The following is a 26,566-nucleotide window of genomic DNA, read 5'->3' on the forward strand; positions in this document are numbered from 1 at the left end:
AACTTCATTTATGGACTCTAATGTTTGAATTTCTTAAGTTAATACCAAAATCTGGTGAAAATTTCATGTGAATAGCCTCATTGGAAATATATATATATATATATATATATATATATTAGTTTTCTAATTTCTGCATCTGTCATCGGTTTCTTGAAAACACTGACTGATTATTTTAATCTTGATGCATTTCAATGTTTAATATTAAAATTATAAATAATAATAATAATAATAATAATAATAATAAACTATTGTAATGTCAAGTATGAAACCAGTAAGAAAGTAAAAATAAAAATTTTAATATATTTACATCTGAAAAGACTAATGAGTAAATAACAAACTGATTCTGAAGTCCATGTTAATTAAACCATCTCTAATTAACAGTGGTTATATCTTAACAATGGAAAATGATCCAATTTAACCATGTTATTGTTTGTGCACTGTGGATATTTGTTAATTGTTTTTTTTTTCACTCTATGTTACATAGTTTGCATAAATATCTACATCTTCATAGTCATTGTCCACATCACTTCTTTGTTCATCAGCATCAACATTAATGTAATCATTATCCGAGTCCTCTGAGTCCTCCTTCTGGTGGAAAATGGTTTCTGCGTTTTCATAATCAGCTTCGTCATCTGTCTCAATCTCTCCTTGGGGACTCTCATATGTGTTTTTGGCACCTACAAATTGATGGAGTCAAATTACACACAAGTTTACAGGTTAGTTCCCTTTCAAATGGAACTCCACGTTGCATGAGCTCCATGCTGTTGGAAGCTCCCTCGCTTGTGACTGGTATCTGAAGCTTCTGTAACATCATGCCTATTTATAGGTCTACCATTATCAGGTGACGTGGCAATTAAGCGTATCGCGTGATATATAAATGACACCTGTGAACCACGTCGTCAGCCTTATTATCTTCAGTGAGACTGCATGTCAGTCGTTTGTGTAACGCTTGCAAAAAGACTCTTCATTTCCACTCTATCTTTAAAAAAAAGAAAGAAAAACCTCTTTACTTTTCTATCCCTTTTAAAAATGGGCGAAAAGTATGAGTGAGAGAGAATTCAGGAATTGTGCTACTCCTTGCTCCCATTTCATCAGGGGGACGACGGACACACTTTCTGCATGAAGTGTCTGGGGATGGAGCATGCCAGGGCAGTCCTCGAGAGGTCTGACTGTGCACATTGTGAACGCCTTACAATTAGGCAGCTCCGCTTGCGAATCTCTCTCTTTTCGGCCAAGGGGAGTTGAGTTTCAGAGCCTTATGGATCTTATGGAAGAGCCTTATGGAAATTCCTCTCTGACTCAGAGAAGCCAGAAGGGTGTGCTAAAACCTGAGGGCAGCTCTCAAGCATATAAAGAGCTGCCTGAAGTGATTACTGAGGCTGGATGAGCTTTTTTCTCCCCAGTGAAAATAAATCCCTCACACTGCAGAAAACTCCCCTTTTTTCCAGAAGTGCATTTCAAAATATCACGCTTCTGGGGGGAAAACCATGCATATATCACATATATCATATTTATAACCATGCGATGTCAGATTATTCGTCCATCGTGGGGAATGAACGGCTTGGCTATTTAGCTATGCCAAAGGTGGAGGAGGTGCTTGCGAGCTACCTCTCTCCATCAATGGCAGGCAATTTAGGGGGGGCTGGCTTTACCATCCAAGCCATGTATGGCCACCGCGGCATTGGTGGGCAAGGCCTATGCAGTAGTGGGTCTTGCTTGTGGGTCACAGCAGACAATGGCAGTGTTGCAGGCCTACCAAGTAGACAAGCTGAGTGAACTCAACATAAGGCGGCATTCAGCCAGTTCCTTCCCTGTTGTGTCGAGTTCAAGGACAGCGCTAGTGCCAGGGAGGCACAGAAGGTGAGTGTGGCGGCCTGCCTCCTCCCACATACAGCCAGTGGAACCGAGCAGCCATAGTTGCAGCCTACTACTAGGCCTGATCTGAGAATGGTCATAAAGGCCAAGCAGACAGACAAGGAGGAGTGGTCCTGAAGGGCTGTGGAGGGATGTATCAGGGGACATGAGGTTTTTAGGGCAGTTATGCCTAGTACTACTGTAGGGCGCCCCCTAGCCAAGGCTATCCCAAGTTTTCAGTGTTCTCTGATCAGCAAGATGTCACAGGGTAATGAAAATCTGATGCTTTCCCTCCAATATAATGTGGAAAAGTTAACATCACTAAAAGACCATCTGGCAGCATAGAAACTACTGGCAAATATGTCTCCATGGGTTCTGTCTAGCGTAGAAAAGGACTACCTGGTCTGGTTATGAGCTCGACCCCTCCCCCGGTTCAGAGGTGTGCTTACCACAGTAGTCAGCACAGAGCAGAGCCCGACATTAGTGCAGGAAGTAAGATCCATCTTGGACAAAGGGGCCATAGAACATGTATCCCGTTCCCTGAGGGAGGAAGGTTTTTACAGCCATTATTTCCTGGTCTGCAAAAAAGATGGGCATATGCAGCCAATTTTAGATCTCTTCTGTACTCTACAGACATACAGGTTCAAGATGCTGAGGCTCAAACTTATCGTTCCACAGATTCAGTTTGAGGACTGGTTTGTGACGATAGATCTAAAAAGGTGCATTTTCTACATAGAAATATTGGCCAGTCACAGGAAGGTCCTGAGGTTTGCGTTTGAAGGCAATGCATACCAATATCAGGTTCTTCCCTTCAGGCTAGCTTTATCCCCTCACACCTTCACAAAGTCCATGGATGTTATTCTGGCTCCATTGCAACTCCAGGGCATCCGTGTCCTAAACTACCTGGACGACTGCTTAATTCTAGCACGATCCAGGGAACTGGCAATTCGACATCGAGATGATGTTGTCACCCATATGAAGAGCTTGGGGATCAGGTTGAACGTCAGAAAAGTATGCTTTCTCCAGTGCAGAGGACAACTTTTCTAGAGGTTATAAGGATTCTACTCAAATTAGGGCGTTTCTATCACTAACATGCGTAGGATCATTCCAATCATGATTGAGCAAGATAAAGCTGGATCTCGGCATCCCCTCCAGTCTCTATGAGAGACTGTTGGGGCTTATAGCAGCAGCAGCCGATGTCATACCATCGGGCCTATTGCACAGGAGACCATTTCAGTGGTGGCTGAAAAGTTGGGGGTTTCATCCGAGGATGAAACCTGTGAGAGCAATCAGTTTCACGCGGCAATGCCTATGTGCTCTGAGAATGTGGAGGCTTTCCATGGTTTCTAGCCTTGGGTCACACTCTAGGGGTGTCTACTTATCGCAAGACGGAAATGACAGACACCTAACTCACAGGCTGGGGTGTGGTCTTAGACGGCTGTCCAGCTCACGGTCTCTGGAGCGGCCCCCATCTGGAGTGGCATATACATCGCCTAGAAATGCGGGCCATATTTCTAGCACTGAATTCTTTCTTCCTCAATTGAGAGGTCACCATGTGTTAGTTGTGACAAACAATACAGTGGTGGTCTCATATATTTACCACCAGGGAGGATTATGTTCGTGCCCCCTGTTCAGGCAGGCGCAACTAATTCTTCTCTGGGCAGAGGGAAAGTTTTTGTCAGTGAGTGCAATATACATTCTCGGCAACTGGAATGTGGGGGCAGACATCCTGTTGAGGCAGAGGCTGAGGCCAAGGGATTAGTGGCTCCATCCACAAGTGGTGGAGTCCATACAGCGGAGGTTCGGACAAGCGGAAGTGGATGTGTTCGCCTCCGAGGAGACAACACACTGCCCGCTGTGGTTTGCCCTCACTCCTACTGCACCATCAACATCACATTTATATGTTTTCCCCACGATCGCTCTGCTCCCACAAGTTCTAGTGAGAGTTCGCCAAGACCGTCTTCCTCTGCTGCTAGTAGCACCTTATTGGCCGGCTCGTATATGGTTCTCAGAGACAATTTCCCTGCTAGATGGCACTCCTTCCAAGATTCCCATCTGCAGGGTTCTACTCTCTCAAGCTGGAGGGCTGATTTATCACCCTAACCATGGAAACTGTGGGTCTGGCCCCTGAGGGGCACCAGCTCATAGATTCTGGTCTCACAACTGAGGTTGTAGAGATCATGTTGAATGCTAGAGCACCATGCACAAGGAAACTGTATGCGCTCAAGTGGTGTGAGGAATGACAGCTAAACCCAGTGATCTGCGCAAGAGCTACACTCCTGGAGTTCTTAGAAGGATATTTCTCAGTGGGGTTGGCTCCTCCTACAATAAGGGTCTACGTGGCCACCATTTTGGCTAACCATGCCCCTATTGATGGAGCCTCTGTGGGGCAACATCCTCTAACTTCAAGGTTTATGCATGGTATCAGGAGGCTGATGCCCATCTGCAGACCACGCATACCTTTCGGGGACCTTTCTGTGGTCCTGGAAGGTCTGTCAGGTGCCCCATTTGAGCCCTTAGAGTCAGCCTCAGAGAAGCTTCTGACTCTAAAGGTAGCTCTTCTGCTGACCCTGACATCACTCAAGCGAGTAGAAGATCTACAAGTTCTCTCTGTTGCCCCTTCCTGCCCCTGGATTAGCCAAGGCCTTCCTGTATCCTTGGCCGGATTATATTCCTAAAGTGCCTACATCTGCTGCCCAGCCAGTAGTGTTGCAGGCTTTCTGCCCTCCTCTGTTCCTCACACCGGAACAAGAGAAATTGCACCGACTGTGTCCAGTAAGGGCTCTCTGTACTTATGTCCACCGCTCCAGCCAGTGGCATAAGTCGGAGCAGCTGCTGGTCTGCTTGGCGGCAACAGTAGAGGTGATGCTGTGTCGAAGCAGCGCATTTCTAATTGGATAGTGGAAGCAATCTCTATCGCTTTTGCTGCGCCTCTTGGCATAAGGGCTCATTCCACTAGGGGGGTGGCCTCCTCAAAGGCTTTATCCAAAGATTACAGCTTGGATATACCTTCCGCCCCGGGTGTTTTGCAGTGACCCTCGGGCTCGCATCTTTTTTGAAAAGGCCGTACCTTCAGTATGACGGAGTGGGAATTCTCATTCCCACAGCATGAAGCTCACGCAATGCTGAGTTCCCTTTGAAAGTGAATGTCTGGGTTACTCATGTAACCCTGTTCCCTTAGAAGGGGACAAGATGTTGCGTAACTTTGTCCTACTGGGGCCTACCTGTGAATTGTGTTTTCACTTCAGATAATAGAGGTTGATGACACGGTTCACAGGTGGTGTTTATATATCACATGACATGCTTAATTGCCACGTCACCTAATCATGGCAGGCCTATAAATAGGCATGATGTTTCACAAGCTTCAGATACCGGTCACGCATGAGAGCGCTTCCCATAGCGTTGAGCTCACGCAACATCTCATTCCCTTCTCAGGGAACAGGGGTGACCCAGATGTTTACTATATGAAGATATATATTCAAATTCAACAAGAATAATACAAGTAATAAATAAAACTGTCTGTGTCGTGCTGTTACAGGAAAATAATCAGCAATCAATGTTGATTATATGTTAAATGTTTTTAGTTCTCTTATACCTCAGCAATTGCTATTGATTAGTTTTTTTATACATTAAAGAACTAAATACACTTTTTTATCCGTTTATAATTACTTGTTGTGCAAGGTCTGTTACAGAAGTTAGTTCCTGTTCTCACTTGTCTTAGCAGCTATAATCAGTTGTTCCCTCATCAGCCTCTTTTTTTCTCTCGCTTGAAGTTAAGACAAAAAACTATTTCAGCTTGTCGTGTATGTGAGAAACCACAGCGTTTCTTTGCAATCTCCTCTGCCCTGAAGACTTTCCTTTGTCAAACAAGTTCTAGCTTTCCTTCTGACTTTTAAAAAGTGCTGACACTGGAAATTGCTTGCAAAAACTTTCACCATGTCACCAATACACAAATTTTAAAAAAAAATAAGTAAATAATAAGCATTTAGGTTGTTCCTATCGAAACAATAACATATAAAAATGAGCTTGTAAATATAAACCTGCGATTTGTAGCTGCACTAATGTCAGAACTGCAGCTTTAAAAAAATGAATCACATGTAAGACTGCAACAGCGCTGTAGTATAAAACAAAATCTTATTTAGTTCCATCTTCAAAGGGATGCTTTTACTAATATAGTGAAATGTTTATGACTTTTTCAACTTACGCTGTGAATCCATCGTCTTATCCATCTGACATTTCCGTCTTTTCTGTGTCTTCACAAAGCAAATGATGACTGGAACTAAGATGAGAAGCAGTCCTGCTGTCACTCCAACACCAATGTATAGAGCCAGAGATGCTGAGAGAGAAATCATCATCATCAGGCTTTTCAAACATTAAACTGCAGAACACAAAAAAACAGAACTAGTTTTTCTTACTATACCTTTCACAGTGATTTCCAGCAGCTCAGTGGTAGTGGAGGTAAAGGTGCGTGAAGACACATTAACTTCATAAGCACAGCTGTAGTTTCCCTGATGGACAAAATCTGCCTCAGGAAACAGGAAGACGGCTGAGTGGTTAACAGCCGACTGAGTTCTGGTGATGTTGGATCCACTGAACTTCAAGTGGAAGGAACCTCCTGGATACTGAGGTTCAGTGGAGCAGATGATGGAGAAACCGTAACCCCTTGTCACTTCTGGTCCACCAGCAGCACTGAAGGAGATATTGGGCTGCTGCAGGTTTACTAGAAAACAACAAACATGGTCTCTCTTATTGAAAATGATGAAATGAAGAGGACTAATCTGTCTTCTAGCTGAAGTAAGAACTGCAAATTTTACTGGTAAAAAATATACAGAACATGTCACTTACCAACAGTGATGGTAATGGAGTTGCTCCTGGGTGATGTGGAGGCACTTTCCCTGTATGAGTAGTCACAGGTGTACTGGCCCTGATGTGAGGCATCTACAGTCAGTTTAAATGTTGTTGTAGTCTCTGCAGTTTGCTTCTTTATTGATGTGCCAGCTTTATACAAACTGAAGTCTACAGAGATGCATGATGGGCTGGGTGTGGTACATCTGAACTGAAGGACTTCTCCAGGTGAGACCACAGAGTTTGGGGAGATCCGAGTCAATGTAGGAGTCTGCAAGTCTTATAATAAAGATATATGTTTAATCATTTTGTAAACATATTCACTTTAAACAGAGTATTGCAACAAAAAAGAATAAAAACTTACTTGAGCACACAACTCCAGCATCTTCATGATGTCCACAGTTCTCTACTCCAAATCCTCTGTGTGAGCACTGATCTAATGCACTCTCAGTTCCAGTACACTGAACATCATCCAGCCAGGTTGGTTCACCTCCCTGACCAAAGTGGGCATTAGGAGGAGCGCTGACTGCTTTACCACATCCAAGCTGTCTACACACCACCTCTGCATCATTTAAGTCCCAATGATCACCACACACTGTTCCCCACTGGGCTTTGTGCAGGATCTCCACTCGACCACAACAGTTACTCGGACCATTCACCAGTCTGATCTTGTTAGGGACTGATTTATGACACAAAAAGACAGCAGGTTTTACTAATTACTGATTTTTGTCAGATTTGCTAATGAGCTAGAAAACCCAATATTTCATTATAACCCCCATATTTCAGATAAAGTCGCACTCAGAGTAGTGATCTTAGCAGTGAAGTGCTACTTTGCAATCCCACTATTCATTCCAAAAAGAAGAAAGGAAGGAAGCATGATAAGGCATCCATAAGGTACATTTGTGTGGACAAACACGTTTGTGTAGAATACACAGTGATGACAATACTGACGTGGCATGTTCACCTGGCAGATCTAGAACCTAATCTGGAGTCACAAATGGACAGGGATGACAATGAAAGAAAGCCAGAATAAAAGGACAGACTCTCTTTGAAGGAGCATGGATGACTTAGAGTCAGATATGGCTCAACAGGAAGTGATGATACTAAAGCAGAAGCCAAACACAGAATAATTGTATGACTGTTGGAGGACAGGGATGCTACATCAGTGACTGCTTATGTGTGACAGTTGCAGGTTAAGAGTTTTTATTTTTATACAAGCAACAAGTCCAAAATTTGAGGCAGGATCAAAGTCAGGATATAGGCAGAAGAAGGCGATGTGCAAACAGAGTAAACTGGGCAAAAGACAAAGACATAACCCAAGGAACCAGAATTGTAATCATAGACATTGCCACATTAGTGGTTTCACCTGATGAGGCGCTCCATGCAGAGGAACTTTGCCCAAGTACAAAGTGCAGATTTTTTTTTGCTCAAAGACTTTTATGATTGCTACACACATGGTGCACAGGCAATACGTCACAATTTGTGTTGCTCACTTTGAATTGGCTGCTCAAGTCAACACCAGTGGACCCCTCTGTGATGAGGACAATTAAAACTGCACTTCTGGCAGTCAGGCACTTGGGATAAGACATAGGGCATCTCTCAGCCAATTTGATTCTAGCACAAAATTTGTGGTTGGCTTAGTCGAAACTGCCAAGGGTGTGCAAAATGACCCTACAAAATGTTACCTATGTACCAGGATCAGTCTTTGGTCCTGCAGCTAATAAACACTAAAATGGTGACTACAGTTTTCAGGGTCTAAGGCCAAACAAAAAAAGAATAGGATGGAGACAGTTCTCCTATAGGTTACAACAACCAAGCTTCACACAGCAACCCTGGACAGATGACAGGTGATTGGAACTGCACTTACAGACCTCTAGCAGATGTAGGTGTTCTCATTTAAGCAGAGGATATGCCTACAGAATGTGTGCTCCCTACTTCCCCCCACATCACCTCCCCCCAACACAAACTAACAGTATCCATGCATTAGTCTTCTTAAATAAGCAATTTCAAAAATATATAAATTATGGGTAGTCACTGACATAAATAATTATAGCATAAATAATTAATTAATGACTAAATGCTGTTCAGTATAACATCTTCTCTGCACTTACCTACAGTGATGCTGATGGAGTTGCTCCTGGGTGATGTTGAGGCAATTTCCCTGTATGAGTAGTCACAGGTGTACTGGCCCTGATGTGAGGCATCTACAGTCAGAGTAAATGTTGTTGTAGATTCTGCAGTTTGATTCTTTATTAATGTCCCAGTTTTATACAAACTGAAGTCTACAGAGATGCATGTTGGGCTGGGTGTGGAACATCTGAACTGAAGGACTTCTCCAGGTGAGACCACAGAGGTTGGGGAGATCTGAGTCAATGTGGGAGTCTTCATGTCTAATAATAAAGAAACATATTTAATAATTTTGTAAATGTATTCACTTTAAACAGGGTATTGCTACAACAAAATTCAACAACAACAAAAGCCTACTTGAGCACATGACTCCAGCATCTTCTTCATGTCCACAGTTCTCTACTTCAAATCCTCTGTGTGAGCACTGATCTAAAGCACCCTCAGTTCCAGTACACTGAACATCATCCAGCCAGGTTGGTTCACTTCCCTGACCAAAGTGGGCATTAGGAGGAGCACTGACAGCTTTACCACATCCAAGCTGTCTACACACCACCTCTGCATCCTTTAAGTCCCAATAATCATCACACACTGTTCCCCAACGGCCATTGTGCTGGATCTCCACTCGACCACAACAGTTAGTCGGACCATTCACCAGCCTGACCTGATTACGACCTGATTTATTACATAAAAAGAGAGCAGGTTTTACTAATGATTGATTTTTGTGTCCATCAGTTTGATCATGAGATATAAAGGGGAATAATATTCGGAACAAAACCAGTTGTGAAAAATTTGAACTATATTTTCAATCTGTGTATGCTGAATAATATTGAATTTGTTCAGTGTAGTAAATAACCAATTTAAATATCCAAACTATATTCAAAACAGTGTCTCAACTGAACAATGAAATATGTGTAGGTATGTACAATGAAAAAATGTAGTGTGTCTCATTTTTTCCCCTCAAAATGATTGCATCCAATATAAAATTTTTAATCTTAATAAGTGCAGGCCAGACCAGACTTTATGGAAAGAATGGAAGTTCAACTTGACTTAATAAAAAAAAAAAATTAACAACTTGACTTAAATTCATATGTAGAACATTAGAAAGGATTAAAGCATGTATGTACATTCACAGTGAGACATTTACATTCATGAAATAAACAGCTAATAATGTGTATAATCTATTATAATCCATTGGATTAAAGAGCAGATCATCAGAGAAGACTAACATTTATTTAAGATTTATACCACAGCACTGCTGAATTTGCACAAATTGTTGATTAATTGTCTATAACAGCTTTACAGTAATGTGCCTGTTGTAATGGTATCATTTCTATAGTAACAATTTACACAGGGACTCTTCACATAAACGAAATAAATATGTGTAATTGTTGATATGGTGAAGTTTTCTGTAAGGAGGAGAGGAGTTTATCTCAATAATGTGACAAACTGCATTTTGGTGATGCATTTCTGCTATAACATATAACATGATAACAGGAACTAACTTCACAGACCTTCCACAACAGTAAATGTGACTAAAATAGATTACATTTAAACACTTAATCCTATACCCGCACGCCTCAAAGTGTTTACTATCATTTAGTATCTAAAGTGTTTGGCATGCATAACACTTAAAATATTTTAGTTCTCGTATATAATCTATCTAGCTGCTAAAATGACAGCCAGCCAACTTCAACATTGTGGAATTTGTAGCTGTTGTTACTCTGTTCTGAAGATCTGTATCCACTTAAGTTGATTGACATTTACTAAAATGACTAAGGTGTCAGCAAAATAATTAATTTAAAAAAATTGTCAAACTAATAAATGTTAATCAATAGAATATAAATATAATTACATTGATGACAAGGTCATAATATAAGAGTGTTTCTGTACCTGAGCAAGTAACACCAGCATCTTCACCATGGTTGCAGTTGTGTGTACCAAATCCATTATGAGAGCACTGTGTGATGGTGCTTTCACTTCCAGAACACTGAACATTATCCAGCCATATTGGATCACTTCCACGACCAAAGTGGGCACTTTGATGAGCACTGACAGCATTACCACATCCAAGCTGTCTACACACCACCTGCGCATCATTTATGTCCCAGTCATCATCACACACTGTTCCCCACTGGTAATTATGATAGACTTCCACTCTACCAGCACAGGAGTGACTGCCACCAGCGAGTCGTATATTAGCGCCATCTAAGACAAACAGCAAAATACATGTTACTGTTAATTCATCTTAATGAATCTCATTACAATATTGCAATATTACATCACTTGAATTAATATGAATCCATTTCTGTCATTCCATAATCCTTTATCAAAAAGATGTCCGGACTTTTAATGAACAGTATATATTGTACTGCACTATATTGGTCAACCTTGGTTGTTTTTAAATGTGCTCTATAAATGAATATGATTGACTGATTGATTATTTGCATTAGGTAATTAATCTTATACTGTAGGGTTACTAACACCTTTTAACTCCAATTTCGTACTTATTTTTAATCCACTACCTCCCCCTTCCCCTCTGTTCAGAGCTGGATAAGGACTTTATTAGCAATATATTATTAAAAAAAGTTATAGATTTTTTCAAAGAGAGAATTTAAAAACAAGAAAGTAAACGGAGAGAAATTAAATTGAATTAAAAAGGCAAAAGAGAAATAAGTATCAATGGAAATGAAAAAAACAGAACAATACATAGATAAAAAATAAAAGAAGAAGAATAAAATTAGATGAAAAAAAACTTTAACATTTTTAAGAACAAAATATCAAAAGCGTAAGTAAAATGGGAACGCTTTTGGAAAGGAAAATTCGGCAGAGATTGATCAACATGAATAAAAGCTTCCACTAGAACTTACTTGTAAGCAGCACAAACACACACAACAAAAGTTTGGAAAAATTTCCATTAGAAAGAGCAAAAGGAATCCCTACAAACACCACTATCCTACAAAGAAAATGAAAATGCATTAAAGTACCTCCCAAAGACCAAATTGCTAGGGGTAGATGAGATGCATCTCCAGATTATTTCTAGTTTTGGACCACAGCGTCTAAACTCTTTATTAGAGTGGCAGAAGAAATAAAATAATAAATAATAAAAAAACACAAAAACTATACCACCACACATTAACAGTGCTTTAACGTGACTGTTCCCGAAACCAAAACAAGATCCAACACTCTCTGCTAATTACCGCCCTATCCATCACTGATATTAAAATCATCAGCCAAATATTAGCTTCCAGAATTGAATCTATTACATCTCGTCTCATTTACTCAGAGCACACAAACTTCATTAAAGGAAGACATTCCTCAAATATTTTGCAACAAAAGTCAAACGTGGCTGTACAATGGAATAGTACATCTCAAAAAACCTTCACGTTACAACAAGGAACTAGACAAGAATTTTCACTCTTCCCATCTCTTTTTGCCTTGGACATAGAACCATTAGCCATAGTAATACATCAGAATAACAACATTAAGGGTTTTATAAACAAACCCAACTGGAAAATCAGAATCACTGTCATCAGTATCACTCAGAAAAGATATTAAACTTATAGAATCATTTGAAACAATATAATATTACTCAAAAACTAGAGAATAATGTCATTGTATGGGGACAACTGGAATGCTGCAGTGAATATATTGGATGAAATTAGTCTCAAAAGTATTAAGAAATGCGTGCGCAATTATGCATGAACTTGATAAATGTTGCAAATGCATCTTACTATCCACGAACAAATGCCTTACAGTTTGTGTCTGTGAAATTCAGAATTAAATGATTGTGCGGCAAAATAGAAATGTTCTATTTTGTATTAATGTATCATAATTTGTGCATGCAACAAGTAAGATGTGCATTTGTGGATCAAGTGACACGCGTGCATTCATTGACGTCTTTTCTGAGTCGATTCTGTTCGGTTCATTTGGATTTTGAGACTTTCTTTTCGCGGTTTGCTTTGTACAATCCACACACGAATATCTCCCGATCCACACACACACACACACACACACACACACACACATCTGCGTCCAAAAAATGCAGCTACCACTAGATGGCAGTCTGAGCATCACAGAGTTGGAGGCACCTGCCTACTTGTGCTTGATTTGTGCTACTGGACATTTTTGGCATCCTCCCAAAGAACCACAGACCCATCGATTAAAATGGATAATACTGATTAAAACCAGCAATCTGGATGAGTAAGTACGACCAATTTGAACTACGTAAACGGATGAAAAGTCTTCAAGCTTACTTATTTATCTAGTTAAGGAGCACCGATCATGGTTCTATTTCATTTCTACTGACCGCCAGAGGCAGTGCTTTGAGCACCTGGATGTCCATCACGTGTACGTGCAGGTCGAGTGTTTATATCAACAAGGTCACCTGTGACCTGGGTGACGTGTACTAAAGGCACGTCTAACCCAGAAACGACTTCTTGTTATCTTCTCGCGTTGGTAAGCAGGTTTCAGGAGTGCAGGCACCACTGGTAGTCTTGTAACACAGAAGTAGGGTTGGAGCTACAAACATTCGTCCTCCAAAGACCACGGTTAGCCTTTTTTGTGATTTTTATTTAACTTCAGATAGTGCACGATCCAGCAAGAGGTAAGTGACTCTGCTATCAACGCCGTGTAGGAGTGGGCATGCTCTAATTCAGCAAGCGGCAGTTTACAGTTCATGATAAGTTTGGTTTTTCTTGCCTTAACGCTGATACAACGCTAAATACTTGAGGTCAGGTTGGAATCCCCTCCCATGATTTTCTGTTTACGTATCGTGGAGTTATTCCCCATGATTTTTGGTTGTTTCATTTTTTGAACGTGCCCTGTTGGTAAGCAATTGGGCTTCATTGAATTGTTTTTCATCCCCTTGATTTAGTTCAAGGGGGTAAATTTATTTACTTATTGGCTACAGTGTGAGCACGTTCGCTCTTAACTGCACCATAGTGCATTGCAGTGCATAGTTATCATAGAGGGATAATTTCCCAATATTGCTACTGTTTAATCATAATTGACTCGTTGTGGTAGGAGAGACTACACAACACACCCTGAAGGGTGGTGATCAAAATGGGTGATTGTTTTTCGTCCCCATTGATTTAGTTTGTGGATTTCTTTAATTAATTGCAGAGATACGGCAAAGTGGATATATTTCTCTCTTCGTGCTCAGTTGCCACCTGGCAAAGTGGCCACATGCAGAAAACCACATGGATAGTAATTACTATTGGTACCCATGTTTATGACGTATTGATTGCCTGGCCCCTCTGGAACTAGAGGATGGCCATGAGAGATGTCCCTCTTGTTTGGGGGTTGATGACTAAAGAGAGGGATTGACTGAGATGGCATGCATGAACTGCAGCTCCATGAGCTTAGCAGCACGGGGCAGCCAGGCTGGCCCAGCTAGAGGGCAGGTTGGGCACTCAACTGCATCCTACACAGGCCATGTTTCCCAGCTCTCATAAGCACTGTAAAATCAATTCACGGGGGGCCCCTGGTAAGGGGAAATGCAGAAAGGTAGATCCCCTAGCCCAGAAGGTAGACACCTTGGCTTCTGAGTTTACAGAGACTAAGTCTCTCCTCCTTAATCTGCAACCACCCAGTGCACAGCCTGCTAGTGGTCCCACTGCAGCTGCACTGCAGTCTCAGGTGAGACTGCAGGGCAGGTGAGAGCTCCCACTCATCTCATCCCAATTCACAGGGGACGAGCCACAGTACACTGAAGGGCTCAGTGACCAGTCAGACATCAGTCAGGCCTGTGGTAAAAATGGGGTTAGACGCAGCACCTGTCCAGGTGATTCCTCAGAGCACTTTCTTCAGGAAGACCTCTCAATCCACAGCTCTCTGTATCCCACCCTCAGCTCCATATATCAAGGAGCTGCAGATGTGCTGAGCAGATGGGCAGACCCGAGACTTTTCTCTCATCTACCGACAGACTGTAGAGCACTAACTATTAGAGTTGGGGAGGCTAATGTCTTCGTTAACCCTATGGCTGGCCCAGTCTCCGCTTTTGGAAGCCTGCAGGAGAGCCCTCCGCTCTCTTCCTGTTATTCCTGGGGAACTATTCGGCCCAGATGCACAGCCAGCCCCTGGAGCGCAGCCTACAGGTTACACAGGCCAGACAACAGTTTGCTAGTCTGCATCGTAAACACCCCGCTAGACAGAGACCCTCTAGGGCAACAAATATGTCTCAGTACATACCACAGCCGATTACCCAGTCGAGAGCACAATGCCCAGAAAGGTTTCATCAGCCAACCCCCACCCAGCCCCCTCGCTTGGCACAGAGAGGCCAGACTTTGGGCGTCGCCCCTCCAGAAATGGTAAGGGACGAAGGGGTAGACAATGACTGCACCACTCACGCAGTCAGATGCCTCACCAGCCAGCAGCTCAGATGCTGGGGAGCGCTTACGTCAGATCCCTGAGTTGTATCAACCCTGTCACAAGGCTACAACATTCAATTCAGACGTTGACCGCCGAGGTTCCTGGTAGTCAAAATGAACTTAGTCAAGGATCCAAACAAGGCTCTGGCCCTACGGCCAGGAGGTCTGGGCTCTCCTGAAGAAGGGTGCATCGAGCAATTAGACAACACCTTACAGAACAGTGTATTCTATTCCACGTGTTTTATTATCGCAAAGAAAGATGGTGGATTTCGCCCTGTACTGGATTAAAGACCTCTGAACACACACCTCAAGGTTTTCAAGTTCCACATGCTACCTACAGTGGATGTGCTGCAAGGCATCAGGCAGAATGATTGGTTTACAACCATCGACCTGAAAGACGCATATTTTCACATTCCAATCGCACCCCAGCACAGGCAATTCCTCTATTTCGCCTTCGAGGGAAGGACTTACCAGTTTTGTGTGCTCCCGTTCGGGAACTCACTGGTGCCAAAGGTCTTCACCAGGTGTGTGGCAGCGGCATTGTCTCCATTACAGGCCGGGGGATGCAAATTTTCCTGTACTTGAACGACTGGTTGATCTGTTCCCAGTCAAGGGTAGATGCCATCAGAGAATCAGCATTGCTGGTCTCCCATGTTACCAAGCTAGGGCTTACAGTGAATTATGGAAAGAGCTCTCTGATGCCCAGTCAGCGAAGACTGTTTATTGGCATCCAGTTGGACTCACGGTTGATGATGGCTACCCCCTCTTTTACCCAGGGGGTTATCTTACATTCTTGCAGAGAATTAGTGACCACAGATGCCTCCCTGGCAGGCTGGGGAGCTGTATGGCAATGCAGGGCAGGCAGAAGCCAGTGGAGTCCTTGGCAGAGGGAACAACACATAAATTTGTTGGAGCCACAGGCAGTGTGGCTCGCCATCAAACATTTCCTTCCATTTCTGGTAGGAAGACATGTCCTCATAAGAACAGGCAACACATCTGTGGTCTACCATATAAACCACCAGGGGAGCACCAGGTCCAAACAATCCTTGAGGCTGGCCTAACATCCTCACCTATTGAGCCTGAGGGCTCTTACCAGGCACTCAGAAAACAACTGCAGATTTTCTATCCTGGCAAAACCCCCACCCTGGCAAATGGAAGCTGCACCCTGAAGTAGTGCAAGCGATCTGGCACAGATATGGCAGGGCAGAGGTGGACCTTTTCGCCTAACTGGCAATGACACACTTTCCCCTTTGGCCAAGATGCACTGGCCCGTGCGTGGCCAAATTGACAACTGTATGCTTTCCCTCCACTACCATTGATACTGCCCTCCCTAGACAGGATCTTCAGGGGCAATCACAAAGTGCTACTAGTAGCCCCCAAATGGTCAGGGAGAGTGTGGTTCCCAATACTACACAGATTACTGTACAGGGAGCCTTGATGCCTCCCTGTGAGGAGGGATCTCCTCTCACAGCTGGAGGGTCGAATCTGGCACCCGAAACCATCCTGGCTGCAACTTTAGGTCTGGCCTCTGAAGTACCAGAGCCATTACTAAGGCTGTGTGATCCAGCAGTTGTAAAGACCATCCACAACTCCCATGCACCTTCCACCAATGCGTTGTACGCTAACAGATGGAAGCTTTTTTCTGAGTGGTGCCAAGCACAAAATCAGGAACCAACACGCTGTTCCATATCGGTAATCCTCAGCTTTCTCCAGTCCCGTCTTGATGGAGGCCTTGCAGCCTCGACCATCAAGGTATACATATCTGCCATCTCAGCCATGCATAATAGAGTAGACGGCGTGATGACTGGGTCCCACACCCTTGTGACCCGCTTTCTTAAAGGTGCTCAATGACTGAGACCTCCTCGACGAAACCCAGTATCCTCTTGGGACTTGCATCTCGTAATTAGAGGCACTGTGTCAGCCCCCATTTGAACCTCTAGAGAGGTCAGAATTGAGGTGGCTGTCTATGAAAACAGCTGTCCTCTTAGCCATGGCATCGGCTAGACAAGTAGATGAGTTGCATGCCTTATCAGTACGCCAAGAGTGCCTACACTGGAGTTCTGGGAACACAGGAGTAACTTTATGGCCGAACCCTTCATTTCTCCCCAAGACATTTTCTTCATCTTATACGAACCAGCCCCTCAGTCTGTCAGCTTTTAAGCCCCCAACTCAGAAGGATGAGCAGGGGTCGAGTGTGAGCCTGTTGTGCAAAGTGCGAGCACTAAAGTGTTATATCCAAATGACTGCTGAATTCCAGCAGTCAGATTCAGTTTGTTCAGTTCATTTGTCTGTCATACAGGGCATAGGCAAGGTCACGCTTAGTCCAAGCAGTGTCTGTCAAAATGGATTGTAGAGGCTATTGTTTATGCCTATAAGGGCAGGGGTCTCCCGATCCCTCCTCAGGTTCGAGGTCACTCTACCAGGAGTGTGCCTACTTCATGGACAGCCCTATGAGGGGTCCCTCTTTCAGATATTTGTATATTTGTATTTTGAATGTGATCTCGCACAACCCAGTGGCTACAACCATTTTTTCCCCGGCTTCACAGCCATTGTTAAGGGGCACATAGAACTTCTTCGTGACCTTGTTGGCATTACTCATCCAGGTGCTGAAAAGCACCATCTCTGGCGGTCAGTAGAAATGAAATAGAATGATGGTTACGTATGTAACCACGGTTCTATGAATTTCGGATGACCGCCAGAGCTTGGGAGTCACTCAGAAGATTCGCAAGAAGATTGCCAAGAGGTCATTTCCAGAGTGAACATGCCTTTATTACCGGGGCAAAAGGCACACGTCACCCAGGTCACAGGTGACTTTGTTGATATAAACACTCGACCTACACGTACACGTTATGAACATCCAGGTGCTGAAAAGCACCGCCTCTGGTGGTCATCTGAAGTTCATAGAACCGTGGTTACATACATAACCATCATTTTGAAATGTGCCTAATTTTGTTTTAAAGGTCTCATACGATCGATTTACGTGCATCTGAGATTAAAAAAAACACTTTCTAATGTGCTTATAATTTGAACTGCAGCATTACCTTTTATTCCCCCCAGTGTCACAAACGACTTGTTAAATGATTCGTTCTAAACTCCTCTTTTCAGAGAGCATACTCTGCTCTGATTGGTCAGACGTCCCAGTCTGTTGTGATCGGTCTACCGCTGTAAGCGTGTTTCAATAAGGAAACGCCCACTACCGTAAAGAGTTTCAGCTCCATCTGTCAGCGAGCAGCCAATGAAGACCAGAGGCGGGGCTTATTGTTACAAACCTATGTAGTTTAGTACAGGAAGTAAAGTCTGGAGTCACTAACGACTCGTTTCAGCTGTTCAGAATCAGTTCCTTCTTTAAGGAGTCGATAACTCCGTTTGTCGTGCACTTTGATTTTTGAAACTTTGAAGATTTTTTACATTCACAAACAGCTACATATTTAACACACTACGTGAAAGGTAATATTTGAAAAACCATCATAGGTGCACTTTAAAGCAGTCTTTTTTGCTTCTGCCTTTACCTGCGCTGAGGCAGAGAATGATGCTGAAGAGGATGAGTGAGTGGATTTTTATGCTGATCGTGAAACATTTGACTGTGCATGTTTAGGTATAATTCCGGAGACAGTCAGTACGTTTACATGGACAACAATAATCCAACATTAACCCGATTAAGACAATACTCTGATTAAGAAACTACCATGTAAACAGCAATTTTTAATTACCTTGCTCCGATTAAAGTCATTAGTAAACACAAATCGAATTAAGACATGTGGAGTACTCCTGTTTTAGTGCCATTATCGACGTTTATTACAGACATGTAAACACCTTAATCACATTATTAACGTCATGTGAAAGTTTTGGAAAATCCACTGTACTGAAATGCAAGACCCTGCAGCGGATAGTGAGGACAGCTGAGAAGATCACTGGGGTCACAAACTCCCACAAACCCCTCACACAAACTCTTCACCATCCTGCCGTCTGGAAAAAAAAGTACCGAAGCATTCGGGCCCTGACAACCAGAATGTGTAGCATTTCTCAGCTAACAGACTCCTCAATACTCAGAGACTGGACTGACACCCATACACACACTCTGAACTGAACACAGTCCCACTCCCAATGCAATATTTGCACATTTCTGTATCGACTGTATTGAATTTTTTGCTGCTACTGTATTTATAAAAATATCATATTTAATTTCTTGTCACCACTATATTCTTTACCTGGCTGCTGCTGCAATACCTGCTATGTCCATATATGGTATAAACTAATCTGCTAAATACTAAGTCCTAGCATGTTATATTTACATCACAGCATCTTTTGCACTACATGTTATATCTGACACTTCCTCACTAGAACTGTGTACTGGTCGGCACTACACTGTCACTTACAGTACCTATTGTCCTGTTTTAGTAGTTTACTGTAATGGTAAATGGTCTGCACTTATATAACGCTTTTTTAACCTTAGCAGTTCTACAAAGCGCTCTCATTCACCCATTCACACACACACACACACACACACACACACACACACACACAAGGCGCTAGCTTGCCATCGGTAGCAACTTGGGGTTCAGTGTCTTGCCCAAGGACACTTCAGCATGTGGAGTCACGTGGGAATCAGGAATCAAACCGCCAACCATATGATTAGTGGACAACCCGCTCTACCACCTGAACCACAGCCGCCCAACTGTAAAAATGTGTAGGTCTTATTTAGTTCTGTGTCATCTCAGGTGGTTAGTGTGTTGTTCACTTGACTTGAACTTCCTGGCAAAGACAGAAATCTGTCACTTAACCAGTTACACTTTTGGGACCTGCTGTGTTGTACAGGTTTATACCTCTTCTTTTAATATACTCCAGGCCTGGATGAACAAATGAGGATCTGATGATGATGATGTTGATGATGATGAAGATGATGTAATTTCTCCATCTATTTTGGCAGAATAGTCCAATCTATTTGAGATTTTTGTACATGATTAATGTACATGTATATACTGTACATTAAGTATTCTGGTATTGTATTTGTGTCTTAGTCAGACTTTTCTCACCTTTTATGATACTGTGCATGCTGAGTTGTGAAAAAGTTTCAAACAGTTCTTTTATAGTAAGTGAAGATATGAAACCATGACTTCCTCCGTATTGTGGTTTGTGTTTAGTGCAGGAAATAATCTGTTTCCTGAAGGGGCCCATTTACACACATTCATTCTTACTAGTGTTTGTGTTCTCTAAACCAGGAGGTCACTCCATCTTGTAAGACACAAGATGTGCTAGATTATATTGATCATTTTGTTTATTGAGCATTTTATTGAGCATTTCAGCTCCTTGTTTTTAATTTTTAATGTGTTAAGTATATATTTTTGTTCTATATGGAAAATGATGAATATTGCACAATATTAAATCCATAAACTATATACAGACATGTCCAAAACTATCGCTACCCTGGCATTTTATCGTGACGATGAAAAGTGTTTGAAATTAAAACACTTTTTCATGGAAATAAAAACTTTAATCAGTATAATAAATGTTAATCATAGTGCATACTGATGAATAGTCTCTGTAAGCAAATCCTTTTTCCTAGAATCATCCTATTTTAATTTCAAAGCCTATGTTATTGGTGTTACATAATAGAATAGATAACAGATAATAACCTGTATGTGGAATATAATTTTAAAAATGTATTGTTTAAATCATGGCCTCAGCACAAATGTATTATTTGGCTGAGAAAATCCATGTGTTATGCTATGGAAACCTGTTTGTGTTTACATGGCTCTCTTTTCAGTCATTTAATAGACTGAAAAATAAAGCCCATCGCTCCACCCTCATCTCAGTCCGTTTGAAAATAAAAAAAACATGGCCGCAACTGGTAAGTGCCCAACACGGCAAGATAATTCTCCTATGAGCAAAAAAAATCAAGTGAATGATAATGGAAAAATCTTAATGAGAAGCAATGCAAAAAACTAGAATAAACATTGCTGGCAGTTTTCCAAGATGGAAGGTGGAAACAGAATTAACATACACATACATGTATGTAAACACAACCTCTATAAAGCTTTGTATGGTCTAAATGGCCTGCTTTACATACCAAATCAAGTAGATACATTTTTATCACATGGAGAGCCAGGTTAGAGAAAGCTTTGTGTGATCTACCTTCAGTGAAATGTATGTAATGCTAGCTAACTCCCATGCAGCTAATGATGTTAACACCTGAGCCTGAAACTCACATTAGAGCACATTACAAAGAAAACCAGAACAGCAGTGGCACTCTTGGCCATTCTCATAAATCTGCATGAGAATAATTCCATGTATTTATAGTGTTGTAACTTGGTTTTCAAGCAGCTGAATGGTCGAGCGTGCTTGAAAGTGATGTCATGACAGGCTTTGCTAACGCTAACTCGAATTGAGCTCTACTAGTCTCTGGAGGTGGAACTTTGTATACACTTGCATAAGGAGGTACAAAATCATACAAATGTTGTTGAACCCACCTACTTTACTGTTAAAGACCTAATATTTACTCATTTGTATTAATCTTTCATAATGTACCTTTAATAGCTGTAGTATATGACACCTCAGAGGTTCACAAAAAGTGCTGATGTGGGCTGGACAGAATTTGAGTTTGATGCCCCTGATCTAGAGAGTAAATGAAAAATACACTTACCAACCAGCAGAGAAGCTCCAAGAACACTGACTATGGAGAAAAAATAAAGAGGAGGAATTTCATTAAACCAGTGATGTAAAAATCCAAAGGTGTCTTTTGTTTAATAATCTTAATAATAATAAACTCAACTGAAATATAAATAAACATCACCTATGCGTATTTAAATATATTATATCGTGCCTTCGATTCAGTCACAACTGAAACAACCGTGATCAACCTCTGCACTTCCAGTTACAGAAATAAAACACTTATATTTATTAAAAGCTATTAAAAGTTACAATAACCTGGCTGCATAAGTGTGCACACCCTTTTATAATTATGGGTGTGGCTGGGTTCATAATGAACCAATTACATTCAATCTCATGTTCAAAAGTAATTATCATACAGGATTTTCTTCACATCTTCTTGGTTTTGTTTGACTGCTGAAGCCATGGTCCACAAAGAGCTTACAAAGCCTGTACGGTATCTCACTTGTCGAAAGGAATCAATCAGAGAGGGATATAAAAGAATTTCCAAAACATTAGCTGTACCACGGAACACCGTGAAGCCCATCATCAACCAACAGAGAAAATGGAGCACCACAGTGACATCACCAAGAACAGGACATGAAGGCTACAGCAGAACCAAAGGGAAGAGCTTTCTCTTACAAAGCCCCACATTTATGGAACAGCCTTCCAATTAGTGTTCGGGACTCAGACACAGTCTCAGTGTTTAAGTCCAGGCTGAAAACATATTTGTTTACTCAAGCTTACCATGAGTAGACTTGCTTTTATGCAAAGTACACAGTCTTATATATCACAGGAGAGTAAACATAACTAATAATCTCTCCCTCTCTATACCTCACTCTCCCTCTCTCCTTCTGTCGAGCCACATGTGATATTATGGTGATGTCAGTGATCCTGATCCTTTCTGCTCTCCGGACCTGCCTGATCCATCCTGATGCCCTACCTCTGGATGGAGCTCTCATCAACTGGAGGCTACGTTCTGCTACTGAGGACGACCCCAAGCAGTGCAGCCTGGAGATTGCCGAGGACAGTGCCGCTTGAAGTATCATGAAATGGTTTCGGACCTCAATTCCACATGGACATTCTCGCTGTGGTTGCTGGGACTACGGTTGCTGCGATGGCCTTAGGACTTCAATTACCACATGCAGTCCTGCACTCAGGTCTCTTTTAGTGAACAGTGGACTAGTTCAACAAACAGACTTCATATAAAAACCATAATGAACTTTCCTTTACTTTCACACTGTCCGGCGTTACCCAGATAAGGACGGGTTCCCTTCTGAGTCTGGCTCCTCTCAAGGTTTCTTCCTCATATTGGCCACCAATGCCACCAGCTTGCGCAATAGGGATACATTCACACACTTAAACTCTCTATCCTGTGTTTATATGTTTCTGTAAAGCTGCTTTGAGACAATATCCGTTGTTAAAAGCACTATACATATAAAACTGAATTGAACTGAATTGAATTGAATACTGATTACTCTCTATATGTGACAATCTCTCATATTCTTCACATGTCTGGGCTATGGGGTAGGGAGGCTAGAGAGAAGCACTTTCTCACAAAAAAAAAAATCCAAGCTCAACTAAATCACCCCAAACCATGCGGCAAAATGTGTTATGATCTGATGAGACCAATTCCAAAAGGTATGTTTGGTGCAACAAAGCACATCACCAAAAGTATACCCTGCCCAAGCCTGGTGGTGGCAGCAGCATGATTAGGGCTGCTTTTCTTCAGCCAGAACTGGGGCTTTTATCAAGGTGGTTTATCAATTTTACATCACAAAAACCTGCCATTTTAACATGTAGACTTTTTATATCCACTGTAATTGTTACAATCCTCTCCAGAAATATTGGCACTCTTCATGAAAATGAGTAAGCATTAATATATAAAAGAAGTAACACAAGCGATAAGTGATATTCTTAGCTCATACAGGAACACTGTTTAATTTTATTTATACAACAGCGCTGTTGAGTTCTGGATTCTGATTGGTCAGAAGATGCTGGTTAATTTGCTATTACCATCTCTGACAGTAGTGCAGCTTCAAATCGCAGGTTTATATTAACAAACTCATTTTACAATCTTATTGTTTCTATAGTAACAGATCTATGGCAAAGTCTGAAACCAATAAGAAAGATACACCACTCTTTGTGGAATGTTTGTATTTTATTTTTATTTTATCTTTTTTTTGTTTTGTTTTTATGAGGAATGGCAAAAATTCTGGAGAGCACTGTGTGTATTACATTCTCAAACGAGGAAAAGAGTTTCCTCTCAACGACCAGACAATGAATTAAACAGAAAATAAATTCTAACAACTATTAAAGGATATTGTCTGAACACCAACATTTATAAGTTTCTTGTCAGACCTGACTGCGTTTGAAGAATTCACAAGAAGTGAAAACAGTCTCTCACACACATCTCGAAATAAAAGACACTGTAATACCAACCACTGAAATATTGATCAAAGTGTCATTTACAAAAGTAAACATGCTCTGTAAAGGTCTTTCTCTGGAGAATGTCTTCATGGTAAAATAAAAAATTTAAATTCTAACATCCTCCACAGACTAGTAAGAAATAGGTGTAAGAATATCAGCAATCACATGGTAAAGAGTCATTGTGATCTGTGTAGACTTGCCTACACAGCATATACTCCACACGTTTAAATGTGGAAATGATTATAATAATATCATAAAGAAAAAAGCCAAATGTATCGATAAAAACATTGAATTTACCAAGAATTAAAGTGAGACGACGCCTCAGCATCCTGGTCCTTGAGGCGTGGGTCAGTTGGGTGTTGATTACAAACAATGCTGCTGTCTTATCATGACGAAGCTGAAGACTTCATGATAGCTGATTTTTTTTTTCTTCTCTCCCATGCATCTGAAGAGGCGGAGTTTCTGTTTTGGCCATTTCTTCTTCATGAAAAGCAGAAATTCTTTTTGCTGCACATACAATACTTAAAGTTTGAAGAACAGACCAAAGCACAGTTGTTTGCGAAACCTGTTCCAACACCCAGGGTATATGAAGTGTCAAAAATATCCACTTCCTCTTGTCACTTCCTCTCATCTAGAGCCAGACAGACCACTCTTACAGATGTAAGCCCTATCACCCTGCAGTTCTTGCCTGGTGTCCCACTGAAGCTAAGCAACATTGAGCCTGGTCAGTACCTAGATGGGAGACCTCCTGGGGAAAACCAAGGTTGCTGATGGAAGTGGTATTAGTGAGGCCAGAAGGAGGTGCTCACCCTGTGGTCTGTGTGGTTCCTAATGCCCCAGTATAGTGACGGGGAGACTGTACTGTAAAAACAGCACCGTCTTTCAGATGAGATGTTAAACAGAAGTCCTGACTCTCTGTGGTCGTTAAAAATCCCAGGACAATTATTGTAAAGATTAAGGTGTATCACAACAGATAGTGTGAACTTTTTCACACTATATGTCGTTACCCAGATGAGGACGGGTTCCCTTCTGAGTCTGGTTCCTCTCAAGGTTTCTTCCTCTTAACATCTTAGGGAGTTTTTCCTCACCACCATCGCCACTCAGTGTCTTGCTCAGTTGGGATAAATCCGCACCTTTAATATCTATATACCGTGTTGATATTTCTGTAAAGCTGCTTTGAGACAGTGACTACGTTTACATGGACAGCAGTAATCTAATTATTGACCTTACTCTGATTAAGATAATAATGTGATTAAGGTGTTTACATGAGTCGCTTTTAGAATACTCCTGTCATGTTCCCGTTTTACATGTTTTAGAACATAATTAGATTAAGAGCCCGTGTCATTACGTCACTGCACCACGCCGTCCGCCGTCCCTCCAGAATTTCACGTATCAACATACAGTTCGTCTTCGTTATGGTACCGTATACAGTTTTGGGTGTTTTTATTTAATTTTTTTACGAACGCTTTAAGTTCAGTTAATTATTTGTCATGCTGTACGTGCTAATAGATAATTGCTTGAACCCAAATCGCGTAATTACCGTCTATATAGTAGCCGAGATACATGTATTTTTCCCCACTGCAGGCCTATAGTAGGCAAGTATGCGATTTGGGACACAGCCGAACTCGCTTGTTCGCCGTAAAACGTAAAACTGCCGTGTGTGATCGTATCCTGTCGCAAAATGCGGTGAAAACTCTCACACGACGTTCAGAATGTGATTAAGGTGTTTACATGTCTGTAATACACGTCCATAATGCGACTAAAACAGGAGTACGCCACCTGTCTTAATTAGATTATTGCTTACTTCGATTATGACCTTAATTAGATTAAGGTAAGTAAAAATTGCTGTTTACATGGTAGTTTCTTAATTAGAGTATGGTCTTAATCGGATTAAGAGTGGATTATTGTTGTCCATGTAAACGCAGCTACTGTCTATTGTAAAAAGCGCTATACAAATAAAATTGAATTGAATTGAATTGAATAGGGGTATAACCCCGGTGTCCAGGTGAAAGTCCCCCATTGGTCCTTCTCCATCATGACCCCCTAATAATCCCATTCTCTGAACTGGCTACATCACTCTCTCCTCTCCACTAATAGCTGGTGTGTGGTGGGTGATGCTACACTCTAGTGGCTAAAGAGATTTCCCATCATGCTATGTAAAGCATTTTGAGTGTCTAGAAAAGCGCTATATAAATCTAAGGAATTATTATTATTATTATTATTATTATTATTATTATTATTATTATTATAGTAAGGTGTCGGGCCATGAAAAGATGAAATGTACTGGAAGGATGAAC

General features: G+C 41.6%; 1 protein-coding gene across 1 annotated transcript; it reads right to left on the minus strand.

Moving 5' to 3' along the window:
* Positions 1 to 268: 268 nt before the first annotated feature.
* LOC128617800 (scavenger receptor cysteine-rich domain-containing group B protein-like) lies at positions 269 to 24,842 on the minus strand. Its single transcript, XM_053640943.1, has 10 exons — positions 24,567 to 24,842; positions 21,835 to 21,864; positions 10,717 to 11,031; positions 9,184 to 9,498; positions 8,811 to 9,089; positions 7,064 to 7,378; positions 6,700 to 6,978; positions 6,275 to 6,574; positions 6,059 to 6,190; positions 269 to 677 (listed from the first exon to the last, which is right to left on the minus strand). The coding sequence occupies exons 1-10, from the start codon at positions 24,595 to 24,597 to the stop codon at positions 472 to 474; spliced, it is 2,202 nt and encodes a 733-aa protein (XP_053496918.1). The 5' UTR covers positions 24,598 to 24,842; the 3' UTR covers positions 269 to 471.
* Between the last annotated feature and the right edge of the window lie 1,724 nt (positions 24,843 to 26,566).

Source organism: Ictalurus furcatus, chromosome 2 (assembly GCF_023375685.1).
Source record: "Ictalurus furcatus strain D&B chromosome 2, Billie_1.0, whole genome shotgun sequence".
NCBI lineage: Eukaryota > Metazoa > Chordata > Actinopteri > Siluriformes > Ictaluridae > Ictalurus > Ictalurus furcatus.